At 47.3% G+C, this 14,431-nt stretch overlaps 1 protein-coding gene across 4 annotated transcripts in view; it reads left to right on the top strand.

Moving 5' to 3' along the window:
* The window catches only part of nrp1a (neuropilin 1a), a 57,725-nt gene that overhangs the window by 15,623 nt on the left and 27,671 nt on the right, over positions 1 to 14,431 (top strand). For all 4 annotated transcript variants that reach the window (XM_047568028.1, XM_047568026.1, XM_047568029.1 and 1 more), the window contains 2 exons: positions 4,789 to 4,970; positions 11,900 to 12,127. In XM_047568028.1, coding sequence (XP_047423984.1) covers positions 4,789 to 4,970; positions 11,900 to 12,127 — 410 coding nt within the window. The remainder of the gene's footprint in view (positions 1 to 4,788; positions 4,971 to 11,899; positions 12,128 to 14,431) is intronic.

The raw sequence follows: 14,431 nt of genomic DNA on the forward strand, positions 1-14,431 counted from the left end.
TCCAGGCTCGGAAAAAGTAACTCGTAGATCAGCTTGTCTTGGGGCCCCCTTGTACAAATGTTAATGATGTTTTGCCGGAGCCCCGAGTGACAGCTAGTTAGTCAAGACTCGTTAATACATAACTTTTTATTTAGTTTCTGACAGTTGACAACAAGGTCACGTTTTCCTGCCAAGTCCCCTCATGCCCGACGGACCTGTCCCAAGTCCCATTGTTTAGCCGTTTCCACTTGTGTTACCTGGAGATATTTTGACATATCTTAGGTGACGTGTTTAAACGCAACTGCAAGTTATATGCTGTCAGCCACAGACGGAAAATGCCAGAGAAAGGGGGTCAGGCAGTTGTTGAGTCTGCAGCCGAACCAGAGGGCAATAGCAAAGAAGGAGCTCTTGTTCTGGGGTTTTCCACGGCATGCTCGGGCTTATAAATGGTCTGATTAAGAAATCTAACCAATTGTACGAGGCTTATGCAGTCTGTCATAGTGTTATTCCATTTGCCTGAGATTGTATTGCTTTTGTAGAACCATATCAAGACATTTATAGAGGCAGGACAGATTATTTCCATGGGAAAGCTTCAGGCAATATAACTGTTATATTGTTAGGCCGCTGGTTTGTCGCCTTCTCTTTGGGCTTTGTAGGGAGGGCTAATGTTCTCGTTTGACACTGGCGGATTGCTTTCTCTCTGTGCCTGAAGAAAGAAGGCAGGCTAATACATTTGAGTCGGTGAAGCGAAGGTCGTTGCGAATTACATTCGGCCCCCCACCTCCCGTTTACCCTCCTATCCCTCTCCTTTTTCCCTTTAATTTCCCCGCTGGATTGGCAAACCGTTTTCACTATTAGCACTGTGGTAGGCGACTTTGCTGTGTGTGTGTGTGTGTGTGTGTGTGTGTGTGTGTAATTATCTGTGTGTGAGTTGCGGGCCCACCCAGACCCAGAGCAGACTAGACAGATGAATAAGTGCATGGCTCAACTGGATTGTATTGTCTTGAGGAATAACTGCAAGCAACAACAGAAGCAGCAGCATCTATACAACATAAAAGGTCACCACGCAGGCTCCCAAGAAGAGGAATCTAAGTTTAACTTGACCCATCAGGAGGATGTAGATTAGCCGCAAACCCCCAAACTGTAGGGGGGCTTCTAAGTAGGCCATGTAGTTCTTTTATAATCCCAGACAGAGGTTGTTAATTGTCCTCTGTCCACCTTAGAAGAGAGTACCCACAGGTGTTTAGAGCAATGAGTTACAGCAGCTGGTGACAGGAGTGACTTTATAAGGCATCAGACTGCACCATCCAAGCGTTTCCTATAATGTCTTCCACATGATAAGGGCTCGGATGGATCTGTGTTAGCAGAGCGGAGCATGTGGAGCCACCGGCGCAGAACCTTTTGGTGTTCTGGCCAATGCACCAGTCATTTAGGCACAAATAGAGACATTTTGTAGAAGGAAGAGAGAGGTCCTTTATAGCTCCCCTCAGGGCGTATTCTCCCCTCTCTCCGTATTCTCTGTCCCGCTGTGCCGCCTTTGCGAGGGCCATTCGAGCTGATGATGCGCCGGAGTGAAAATGCTGCTTTTCAGGAGGCGCGGGGAGTCAAAATAACAATCTCGTTTGAATGCCAAACATGGTCATTGGCATTTTCTGTCAACACCACAACATGCCGCACCGTGCAAAATATATGCACGAAGCTCTGCGTCGACACAAATCTGCATGGACGTTGTGCACGTGCAGTGTACATTATAGAGCTGGCCATGCTCCAGAGTAGAAGTGCAGCTTTTCAGAAGGCGCAGGGAGTCAGAAAATGTGTTTTTTCCTCTCATTTGAACGCCAAATATGGTCAAATGAAGCATTAATATTTTTTGTTTACACTGTAAAAAAAGTATGCGTAAAGCTCTGCGTCTGCACAAATCTGCACAGAATTTATCTTGGGTAAATTCTGTATACATTTGAGCTGATGATGCGCCAGAGAGTGCTGCTTTTCAGGTAGCGCAAGAAGTCAAAAAGTCATTTGAATGCCAAATATGGCTGAAAGAAAAATATTAATATTAACACCGCCACACGCTGCACCGTACAGAACATGCATACTGCTCCGCATCTACACGAACCTGCACAAATATGCACACACACAACACCCGCTCAGCTTCTTGAGCTGTACTGCAGCTTGCTTTTCTCTCCTTCTTCATCTTAGTGATGCATCTCAGCATCAATTTTTTAGGCGTCTGGCAATGCTCTGCTTTTGGCAGTTGTGCGCGCGTCTCCATGTGTGTGTGTGTGTGTGGAGGGCAGGGTAAGATAGCTGCAGAGAGAGAGGCTCTGAGGTGAATTATAAGTCTGCTGATAGAACAGAGCAGGGCCACAGGAAGATTGATACTCTCTGTTGTGAGCTGAGAACGAAAAGATGGAAAGGAGAGCAGAGGAGAGGAGAGCGGAGGAGAAATTGATTGGGTGAGAAATCTTACTGCTGCTTCCTCCTGTAACTAAACTGATATTAAGAAAACGGCTTCACCACTACACATGCCTCCCTCTCAGTTACTAAAAATAATGCGACGTCATGAGTCCTTCACAAATAACATAAGCTTATGACATCAGTGCAACACGAACCCAGTTCCAAGAGATCCCATTAAACTAAATAATGAGCAACTCCCCGGCCGGTCAAAACTCAGGGGAGGCTTAAAACCGCAAACACCACGTGAAACTTGTATTTTTCACCGAGCCGCAGCTGATAAAGTAGCTGAAACAAAGTGGTACTTGTGTAAGCCAGCCGGGGCTGTTGCTACAGCTGGTGGCCTGACGAGGGAAAAGAAGGAAGAAGACCTGGTCTGAAATCACAGCGCAGTCACAAGAGCAACAGGGAGAAGTTGAAAAACACGAGCGGGGGGAGGTCATGAAGCATGCGAGAAGAACGAGTCCCAGGGAAATTTAAAAACAAACGAAGGATCAAGTGGAGGGAAAACTGAATAATGCCTTTCAGTGTTTAGATCAGAGAGAAAGAGCGACGTGGTAACTATCAGAGCCTGAAGGACAGGTATTGGTTTTAAAGACACGCAGCTGCTTTTTTTTTTGTTACCAAACCTTTAAACCAAGACACTAAAAAATTTAACAGAGAGATGAAGAACAAGAAGAAGCGCTTGATGCATCTCGACAGCTCCATATCACCTCAGATCACCCCACCCGAGCTGGAAGGCAAGTGAAGTCATCCATCCACTGCAGCTTCTCAGGGGACCCGATCTGGAGCTGTGCCACTTCTGTTCAGCTCCACATTTATTTACACCCTGTCCTCCCTGCTCGCTATCCAAATCCCTTTCCTCCTGCTAATATTTTGCACCGCCAAGGCCCCCCCTCCCCTTCCCATCAAATTCGAATACATTTTTCCTCAATTTGCAGCAGGTGAAGGAAACCGTTTAGCGGTTAAGGTTGGAACCGGTGCGTGTTGTTACATGTCAGGTCCCACCTGAGGGATTTCACCAACCCCAGCCATCATTCAAAGTGTAAATCGCCTTTTCTGTGTAAAATCCCACGCATTAAGTGTGCTCAAAATCACTAAGGAGGCCCGGTGTTTTGACAGTAATTTGGGAATCAAGCAAAACTATGCAAATGGGCCCCTTTTTGCCCAGAAGGCGCATATCTTTCGAGGAGACAGAACATGTGTGTGTGACCGAGTGTGACCACAAACCCGCTGCACTTTACACTTACACTATACATCAAAATTCGCTTCTGTATTTACTCTGTGTGAGAGGCGTTTTTATTCACCTGGCCCCTAATGAAGATGGAGGAGCCAGCGCCGCAGGTCGTCCGCATTCGGGCAGGAATATTTTCGATAAGTGCGCTGCAGAGCTGAAAACTTGGCGGGAGTTGTGCGTTATGGGCAATTAGGAGCAGTGGAAACCTGAACCGAAATCTGCTTTTTGAGCGGCGCTCGCGCTGTCACTCATGGTCAAAACACAGCGCGGAAAGGTCCTCTTCCTCCCAGCTCCGGCTCACACATGCAGGCACGAGAGTGAAAACCACAACTCGAGAGCTTTTAAAGAACGAGTTTAGCAAGCGACTGAACACACACACTGATAACCGGAGGCTGTTTAGACCACCCTCGTTGACCGGGCGCTCTGATTTCCCGTCTTACCGGCTTAAATTTCGCATGCCAGATTCTGCACGTGTATGTCACAGCTCTTGTTCCCAGTTTCATTTCAAAGCCGCTTTCCCCAAACCCCTCCACTGACTCAATTAAAGCTGCTCCCTTCAATAGCCGTGGGTCTGAAATTCCATTTGAATGCGATGCTACAGTGTGTTGTTAATAGCTTTAACACCTGCTCATTCTATACACCCAACCTGAGCCAAAGGCCAAAACATAATTATGTTCCCTTATTCTCTTATAGAGAATAGAACGAACGCACGCACACACTCCGAGTGTTGTGTTTACACGCAAAATTGTTCGGCTGAAGTTCAGTAGTTGAGGCAGTTACATAAACCTGACCTCAGTGCTGCTGGGAGCATGAAACCTCTCCGAGGCGTGTGTGTTTGTGCGCCGGGTCGATATAATGAAAGCCTCCCCACCTGTTCTCCGGGTTTTAACCTGAGACCTCATTAGTACACAGTGTTTTATTTCCACTACATTACCTGCACAATATGTTGTGCTGCTCTGTGTTTTAGCGGCCCTCCGAGAGCGCTTGTATGTTTGTGTGTGTGCTGTCTCCTTTCATTTTCCCCCTTATAAACTGAAAAGCAGCACTTATATACGAACCAAATGGAGAGCAGACCTAAAGGAGGACTGACACCGCCTCTCCCTGTTGTGTCTGTGCAGGTATGACTACGTGGAGGTGCGAGACGGCGTGGACGAGAGCGGTCAGCTGGTGGGGAAGTACTGCGGGAAGATCGCCCCGTCTCCGGTCGTCTCCTCCGGAAACCAGCTCTTCATCAAGTTCGTGTCTGACTACGAGACGCACGGGGCAGGTTTCTCCATCCGATACGAGATCTTTAAGACAGGTGGGTGACGCATTAGAGATGACATTAAAGATGTTGCTTTTACCTAATCCCAGTTATTAGAAATAAGACATGACACCAGAGAGGAAAGCCTGAAAAAGCAGGAAATGGAAAAAAATGACTGACAGTTTGTACCACATGAATATATCAAATCCCAGTTAGCTGTTGCAATTTTATATATTTCCAAAGCTTTCTTGTCTGTGTTTGCAAAAGAAACTACAGTTGGACAAAGCGTTGCTGTCATTTGAAATCAATATGATCTGCAATTACTGTTCCCGAGATCAAGTATGATAGAGTTCTTCATTCACTGGTTTTCCCTTCTGTCATTCCACAGCACCGCTTCAGTAATTTGCACCAAAAGCGTCCTCCTAATGTTTTAAGCAATCGTGCAATATGGAAGTGAAGGCGCTTCAAGATGTGTCCTCTGTGTGCCGGTCTAATATGCTGTTATTACATTCCAAACCATCCATTTTAATCTCTTAAATCAGACCTTGACACCTCGAATTACAAGCCCCTGATTTGTCTGTCGATGAATCCATCAAACACAAACCGTCCAATATAGTGTGAAAAGTGAAAGAATAATGCCCATAATGAGGCAAGAAAGAGCCTCTCTGTCTAATTTCATGGTTTGTTTGTGATTTAGTCAAGGCATCGGAGCATCAAATTATGCAATTGCAATATGGCAAGCAATATGCTTTATTCGCGAGCGCTGACTCACAGTCCCATATGCTCTATAATTGTAGCAGTTTGTAGCCGGTGTGAATTATTACACAATAAGCAAGGCCATCATTTGCAAAGCACTGATTTAACAACTGTTTGGTTTATTGTCAGATGGCAACACGCAGCCGGAGTATGAAGCAGCCGTTATAGCCGCCGCTGACAAGCTGCTTGTGGAGAAAGTGAATTCAATCCACCTAATAGGATAAAGGGGTCAGGAAGCGCTTTCACTGCCAAAGTGGTGTGCAATCAGTTTGATGTCCTTTCTTTAGTGTTTTAAGATAAAAATAGAATATGTTGAGCCACAAATAACATCAGAGCACGTCTGTCTTATCGGAGCACTGTAAGACGAGGGGAAGTATTTCCTGCTGGTTTGCCGCCTTCCTTTGTTTGGACTGGAAGAAGAAAGAGGAGGAGGACAGCATATCCAGAGAGTGACTAGAAGGCAGACAGGTGCTACAGACTCCCCTTTCATTAATTAACCTTAGCAGCAGTCTATGGCACAGCCCCCCCTCCCACTCTCCCCGACCTCAGAGACATGATGAATGGCCCAGCAAGGTCCCTCCTTCCTTTTAATCTGGGCTAGTGTGTGTTAGTGCTTGTGTTTGCGTGTCACCATCACGGCGGGGCAGCTGGTGGAGTGCGGGTCCATTTGTGAGATCAAAGCGACACTCCACCCCGACATACGCAGACTCGTCCGCGCGCACACACCGCCTCATTCCCCTTGATAGGCCGGTTAAATCTGCTACATTCTTCCCGTGATTAGCTTGGTATTTCCCAGTCTCATCTATTAGCCAGCGCTGATTATAAATGAGGCGTGTTAGGGGCCCTTTGGTGATAAGGGGAAAAACTGCACTCATAAGACGCAGAGATATGAGGAAATACAAATTTGGCAAGTAATAAGGATGTTAGGTGCGCACGGAGATGGAGGCAGGACTCCAGAAGTAGAGCTAGATGACAATCGGTACTTTTAGCTGATTGAATCCAAGGCAGAACTTTTTTCATCCGTGCTACCACTCTACCATCACTTCCTCAGTGGAGCCAGGCCCGTGCTTTTATGCTTTAAATTCCCTCTGTGTTTTGACTACTCCCGCCAAGAACAGGGGCCCCGAGATCAATTAACAGCTCTGTTTGTTAGAGCGAGAGCGAGAGATAGAGAGTACCAAACAGAAAGCTAGCTGATTAGCTCAGCTTATCAACAAGCGGGGTATTAGTTGGGAAAACATTGTGTTGGCTAACACATGTAACGTTAATGATGATACACAGATGCTCTGATAACGGATGGAAGAACGGGAGGCTCGCACTTGTGCATGTCAATGAAGGGAAATGCAAAGAATGCAGGCTGTTTATCACAGTGATTATAAGCCCGGATCACTGGAAGTCAACCCCGGGGACTGGGACTGCCTTTCATCCAGGGCTAAACGCAAGCAAAGGTCACACGAAAGATAAATATACTTGCGAGGCAAACATATGTAAGCACGCTCCCCACCTTGGGGATCGCACGGCAAGTATGTGCAAGTATGTTTACACGTGCAGGTTTACCCACTTAATCTGCAAACCATGTAAACACACTTTCACACACTCTTGAAAATGCTGGCCTACGTAGCCCCGGCTTTTATCGGCGGCAGCCTGCAAAGTGTCTAATTGGAAGAGAACAGGTTGTTTTGCGGCTCTCTGTGGCTGCTTCCGCATCAGCCCTTACCCCTCTCCACTCCTCAATCCCGTCCAACCATCTTAATTAGCATGGGCTATTTATTTTATGGCCTGCAAATTGGCAGCCTCGCTCCGCTGGCTGAAGTCTGGCAAGAGACGGAGGGGGGGAGGATGCGAGGCGGTAGGGAAGAAAAAGATAGAGAGGAGGGATAAGACAGAGAGGGAGGACTATTGGAGCTGAAGGGTGCAGATTAGCAAGCTGGTTGTGTTATGTAGCACATCTCCACAGAGGCTTGAAAAGCAGCCACCAGTGTGGACAAAAATCAGTTATGTCAGCCGCGAAAAGTAGAGTAAACTGAGTTGACGCTGGCGTAACCCTCCACCGAAATCCTGCTGCTTTAGTAGGACATCTGAAGCGGCGTTTATCTTGTCATCTCTCCGAGTCTTGCTTAAAATCCCCACGCGATTCTGGAAAGAACCCCCCCCCTCCTTAAGTATATGCATGCACGCACATTTGCACATGCACAGCATATGTTTTCTTTTAACAGCTCTGCAGTTTGCTTAGAGCCACATCAAGGCTGGCCGAGGGCCCATTGAAGTGGGCGAGGAGGCAGAGATAGTGCGACTGCTAGCGCCCCCTCCCTCACATGCGCACACACACACGCGAGCGCGCGCAAACTCATCTCTGTCTCAATTACTCAGCGGAATGACTAAGTCTGCTACAGGGAGGCCTCCCATGTTCCGCTAGAAAGCATCCTTTCATGCAAACGCCTTGTTTATCGTGTCATCTTGATGCGGGCGCTTTTACTCCGAGCGCACACCTGTGAAAACACGTTTGAGGTGAGCGTGTCGGGTTGGGCCTTAAAAAGCCAGGGGGGGGGGGGGGGGGGGGCATTCGGCCTTTGTGGACGTCCCAACCTGGTGGTCACATCTGGCACGGAGACGCGGTGTCATCGCACACATTGCTCGGCCCTCATGGAAACTCAAGACAGCAAATCTCTTTAAGGGGAGCCAGACGGAGACAGTACCCCCCACTTCATGTCCCCCTTCCCATCAGCAGCATGCCTCTTTGGCTGAGCAGGGAGGGAGGGGGGTGGGCTGACATCATAGGCACACTCGACATGCTAAATGCCATGTCGGTTGCTCGGTGCCTCAGGATGTGTGTGTTTAGGTAAATATAAACCTGCCGTTTCCATCTGTTTCAGTAGCCGATGCTCCACAGGCTCCGGGTTAATGTTTGATTTAGTGTTAAGAGTTAATTCTCCACCAGCGATTAACCCTTCTGTCATGGTGGCATTAGGACAGAATGGAGGGTAAAAAAAGGGGGAGGGGTGGCACTGAGGTGAGGGCATTAACGGGGGTGGAGGTGGGCTAATGATCGGTCAGAGAGCAGCCTGGAACATAAACAGTGGTGATTTACTTAGCAGTCCAAGAACAACACCTTCCACTCCAGCGGCCCCGGCCACTAATAACCCTGCCTTGGAGTGATGATTAGATGGAAAATAGAGAGAAGTAGATATGTTGAACAGGCAACGGAGCGAGGGAGAGAAATTAAAAATGAAAATAGTCCGAGGCTGTCACATTTAAAGCCTGTTTCTCGGCGCCATGTTATTCTAATGATTAACGCCTGGCCTCCGCTCCGCTTTCAGCACTTAGAGCCCCAGCTTAATAGAGACACACAGGACAAGTCAACAGGGAGCCCTCCCTCTCCCGCGCAAACCACATTTATTTAAGATTTATTTATCTGCTGCAAAAGATTGAAATCAAATCCCCATTAAATGTCATTTGGCCGGCTGCAGCTTGTCCCGTTAAACAAATCCTTTTCACTCACCGGGGCAAGTCGCAGATGACATTTGTTTACTCCCATGTCAAGGGGAGAGGGACTCAATATAAACGAGAGTTAAAAGAAGCCATTACAGCCAGCAGTAAACGTTGGAGCGCCTGGTTGGAAGCTGCCAGTAAATGTTGTGTCTCGTTGTTCAAGGTTACTTATTTTTGCCCTCTCTGAACTTCCTTCTGCACTGCTGGGTCTTTTTTAAACTTAAACTTGAAGCTGGTTTGTTTCCTGGAACAGCCCTACCTGAATCAAACCTTTTCATATTTGCCACATCCTTTAATTTAAACCCTGCAGTGGTAAAACACAACGGGGAGCAACAAGGTGAGTAAAAGGGGCAGGGAGTTGGCATTCAGCTGACAACCGGACATATTTGCCTCCTGAAGCTCCTTGTCAACACATATGCATGCACACGCCGCCGCATGTACGGACGATACTGCAGAAAAGCACAGCCACTATCAATAAATGCCTCTCACGCTGCCATCAGCACAGAGCATCCTGGGTACGGCGAGGGGAGCTTTGTAAGAAAAGCACTCCCCCCTTTTCCCATGTGGAGGCACTAGATAAAAGAGATCTGTTGGACGATTATCTCGCCGGTGGGAGCGACGACGGCACGCCGCCTGTCTCGCCACTGCGCCTGTCTCGCCAATCCGCCTGTCTCGCCACTCTATTTTCTGGTTGTACAGAGCCAGACACACAAAGGCTCAAAAAAGGGGGAGTTTGTCCTTGGCTTGGCCTCAGTTATGATAATTCGGAAACACTGGCAGTGTACGGTACACCTATATCAGTCCAGGTAGTGATTGATAAAAATATAAGAGAGGTTTTTTTTATTATTACTGTTATTATTTTTTGTACTATATTGCACATGATAGTAGTACACTATACGTGCATGGTAGTGCGTAATAATTGAGGGGCAAGAGACGGTGAAAGACTTTTTAAAGAAAAATACGCAAGAAGAAAAGAAATGGACAGAAAAAGGAGGCATTAACAATAACAAAAACAAAAAGGGGTTAGGCGGTCACCACGACTGGATTTCGACAGGTTTCCAGCGTGAACCATTTCCAAATGTGTTCTGGTCAACTGCTGAGCTAAGATAAGGGTCATGGTGGAGGCTGATGAAATGGACAGGGAGTGGAGTTCGGAGCCAATATCCACAGGAAATTCAACACACTGACCTGAATTGCACACTGGATACTGCAGCTGTCTAGAGCACTCAGGTGCCCCATCTACTTCTTCTTCTTTTTTTTAAGAAATGGCTTGCATCTGTAGTTTTTTTCCCCTAAAAAACTCTCTGACATTTCTTCCAAGTGTGGCAAAGTGAAGTGCCGACCAGCAACATCCAGGAACCCTCTCTTCCCGGCAGAACGCTGCCTCTCGACAAAATCTCTCTATTTTCCGAGGGTAAATACGAGGGGATGCTGTGAATTTAATGGCGCTCGCCGTTCTCCAAAGCCCCACTTTAAGCCGCTGCACTAAATGTCAACTCTCTTTCGAGTCAAATCGCTGCGCGCCGCGGCTTTCAACTTCGGGAGGAAGAGAAAATCAACGTGACTCCCCATCCCTTCGCTTGCGCCGCTGGTGGACAGGCTCAAGTGGGCCTGATGGTCTTCAATTAGGGGCCCAGCAAGATGCTTGAGTGACGACGGAAAAAGCAGTCGACCGCATTCATTTAAGCTACAATGACTGTAGCGCGGAGGCTCTATCTAGCGATAACTCCCTGCAATTTTGGTTTCGATTGGCCCCATCTGCACCCATCACGCCAGCTGCCAGACTAGCATGAAAATTATGTTATCCTGGGTACATTTCTGCCACTAATGGCTCCAAATAATTGCCCTGAATGACAGTAACCCTTTTTCCCCTGATGTTCTATGTGTATGTTTGTGTGAAGCCCGGCTCGGTAGCACTCCGGACCAACTCTTGAGTCCGCATAGTGAACATGTCTTAATGTCTCTTCCTGTCACTCTCTCTCTTAAACATTTCCCTGCAGCTGTTAGCACTATTTTTTTTTTATTTATTTATTTTTTTATCCCATGCCAATCACTCTCAAATCATAATCTCGTGCTCGTGGCGCCCGGAGAAGTAGCTAACATGAGAAATGCGTTAATGCTCCTCATCAGCTGAAAGGCGGCTCTCGGAGAGCACAGCATAAATATTTTGACATTCCCCGGTGTAAAATTGTGTGTTTAAGTCCGTCTGCGTGTGTTGATGTATGCGTAGTCATCATTGCTCCTGCCTTCCATCACTGCTCCTGTGTCTGAGCGCCTCTCATAGGGTTCACAGTCATGTTCTGATGAGAGAGGGAGCGCCTTTTTGTAGTGTGAATCAAGCTGTATAATCATCATTCCCCAATTCTGGTGATTGAGCCCTTTCACCAATGTTTACTCTCCCAATCCAGCTGCTTCAGGAGTTACAGATTTAAGACACACACACAGTGATGATAGTGCGATGCTTTTCCCCCACAAGGGGATAAAATGAGCAGAGTAGCACAGAGGAGAGTTGATAGATCCTGATGTAGCCTCTAGTGAATACAGTCAAGGTGGTCTTTCAGCTCTCGGCTGTAAACTGTCCTCCCGTCAATAGAGCAGCTGGGAGCCAGGACTTCACAGCGCCAAACACAAGCAGGACCCCCGAAACAGATCACTTGAGCAACAGCAATTCAGACGAATCTTCTCCACCCCTTCCTTTGTCCCCTTTGCGTCTCATCCTTTCGATTCCCTTTTTCCTGCAGGTCCCGAATGCTCCAGGAACTTCACCTCCAACAGCGGCGTCATAAAGTCGCCTGGCTTCCCAGAGAAATATCCCAACAACCTGGACTGCACCTTCATGATCTTTGCGCCAAGGATGTCCGAGATCATTTTGGAGTTCGAGAGTTTCGAGCTGGAGCCCGACACGACGCCCCCGACCGGCGTGTTCTGTCGCTACGACCGGCTGGAGATCTGGGACGGCTTCCCGGGAGGTGAGCAAAAAAATATAATAATCAAGACTGAGCTGTACATTCTTTCTTTTGTATGACATTTAAAAGTCAAAGTGAAATGTTACTATCTATAAAAAGTTCTTAAGCATTACGATGCACCTTTATAGCTTTGCATTACGTTGCAAAAACAAGTATTTTTAAGCTCCTCCAGTAGAATTATGAACTAGTTTCTTTCTGAAACTACTAAAACAAGTGTTTGCAGAGGTAGTGGGAAATATTCATTATTTCACTGTTAAAGGTTCACTAACCTTGGAGAATTTGAATGACGGCACTGGTGGGTTTCAACTTGAGAAACAAATGTTTAAAGGTGATAACATTGTGTGCACTGCCTTAACTGGGCTTGGCAGACATCTAACCGTCGTCACGGGCATAAGGCTTTGTCACTTCCCGATCACAAGAGACGCCCTTCCCCTCAGTCTCAGGCTGTATTGTTGTGGATAATTTGTTGGTGTCTATATATTTGGGATTTCAAGGTCTGGCTGTTTTGTTTAAGTTGCTGCTTCTCTGCGTCCTGACGCATTGAAGGACTCCACAATGCAGGAAACGACTCTAAAAGGAATTTCCTGCGAAAGTTTATTTGTGTTTCCACCCATGCAACTGTAAACTTAACCGATTTGGTCACGGGGGTTGAGCAAAGGCTGCAGCAGATTCAGACACACATACATGGTCTCAAAATAGCGCTCTCAAATCTATCCATCTCATAGAATCAGCAGGTGAGGGGGAAGAGCGAGAGAGGGCGAGCGGTGTTCAAAGCAAAGCTTCCATAGCCTGAGATGGGGCTTTGAACTCAGGCAAGTGAAATCACCTCTTGAAGTTTCAAGTTTTTCTCCTGGCTATTCCAACACGGGGTGCAGGCGAGATGAAAGCTTTTCTCACCCATCAGTGGCTGAAAATTGAAAGAATTTTATCTCGCGGCATTCGACCCGGTGAACGTTGGTATTCTCCGCTTCTGCGATCTGGGCGATAAGGTTGAAGTGTAAATCACGGCGCCTTTTCAAGTGAGCTTACTTTAAGTTCAATATTTTCCGAGCTCACATCTCTGAAGATGTTAACTTTTGCACGGATGACCTTTGGTCCCCACAGAAGTATTTCCGTAGCTCATTTGAATGTTCTCCCCCATAAGGTGGGACCAATTCATTTTCAGGTTTTGTGTTGATTAAGTAGACTCTCAAGGCCTCGGAGAGCTGAGAATATGTCACATTATTATCACCTTTTAATACACATTTTTACGGGAGACCTCAGGGGTCGGGAAAAGAAACATTTCCTGTGCTATTTCCGACTAATTAAAATTCAGAGATTTCTCAGTTCGTTCAGCTTAAATATGAGACAAAGGAAGCAGAATAACACACTCCAGAGTTTCCTTTGTACAAGACAGAAACTAGACACTACCAGTTTGGACTGATGTGGCATCACACCCTTCAAGTGTCTCTGTGTGTGACAGACAGTCCTGTATAGAAATAAGCCACAGGAGGAAAATATTGGGTCGACTTTTGCCAGGCGGCTCTTGCGGCTCCTGCTGCTGGATCGATAGTGCATTAGCACGGAAGGCTGGAGGCATGCTGGCCATCGGGGTGTGCAGAGGTGGGAGATGTCCAGGCAAAAGCAGGCCTCTGTGAAGTGGCGAGGGAGTCACGGTGCCCTTTACCCCCACCTCTCGAAGGACACCTCGCTGGATAAGTGTCGTGGAAGAAGAACCTTCACTCCCTTGTCGTTCTTCCCCGAGGAACAGGAAGGCAGGCAGGAACACAGAGTTCATAGTGAGGTTCTTTAAAATTTCATAGCGATGGGGAGTCATGCAGATAATCCGGGAGATAGCTTTTTTTTTTTTTTTTGTTTCCAGCCCTGGCCTTAGTGGGTTTAGCAGCGCACATTCCCATGCACATGCACTGGGCACCTGGTTCATGAAGATTAATCTGAGCCTTCACACCACTGCCCAGTAAGTCCCTGCAGCCCGGCCCTTTCTTTCATGTCGGAGCAGGGATGGAAGTGGCATGTTTTGGATGACAGGAGGCCACAAGGAGGCCGGACTGTCACTCGCCACTGATCACAGCATCACTAATCACAGATAAGCTGCAGGTCCCCACACACCAGCAGGAACACACACTCAACACATGTGAATGGATCATAGCACACATCAGAGGCGTGGGGCAAGGTCATTGCACTCTCCTGCTCCCTCCCTCGTTACACCATCACCCTTTCCTCGTGTCCCTCCACCTCTTTGTCTCCCCCTTACGTTCCTCCTCCATCCAGCTCCCGTTTGCAATCCTGTGCCCCTCATTCCTCTCA

This window comes from Mugil cephalus, chromosome 18, assembly GCF_022458985.1.
Source record: "Mugil cephalus isolate CIBA_MC_2020 chromosome 18, CIBA_Mcephalus_1.1, whole genome shotgun sequence".
Taxonomy (NCBI): Eukaryota; Metazoa; Chordata; class Actinopteri; order Mugiliformes; family Mugilidae; genus Mugil; species Mugil cephalus.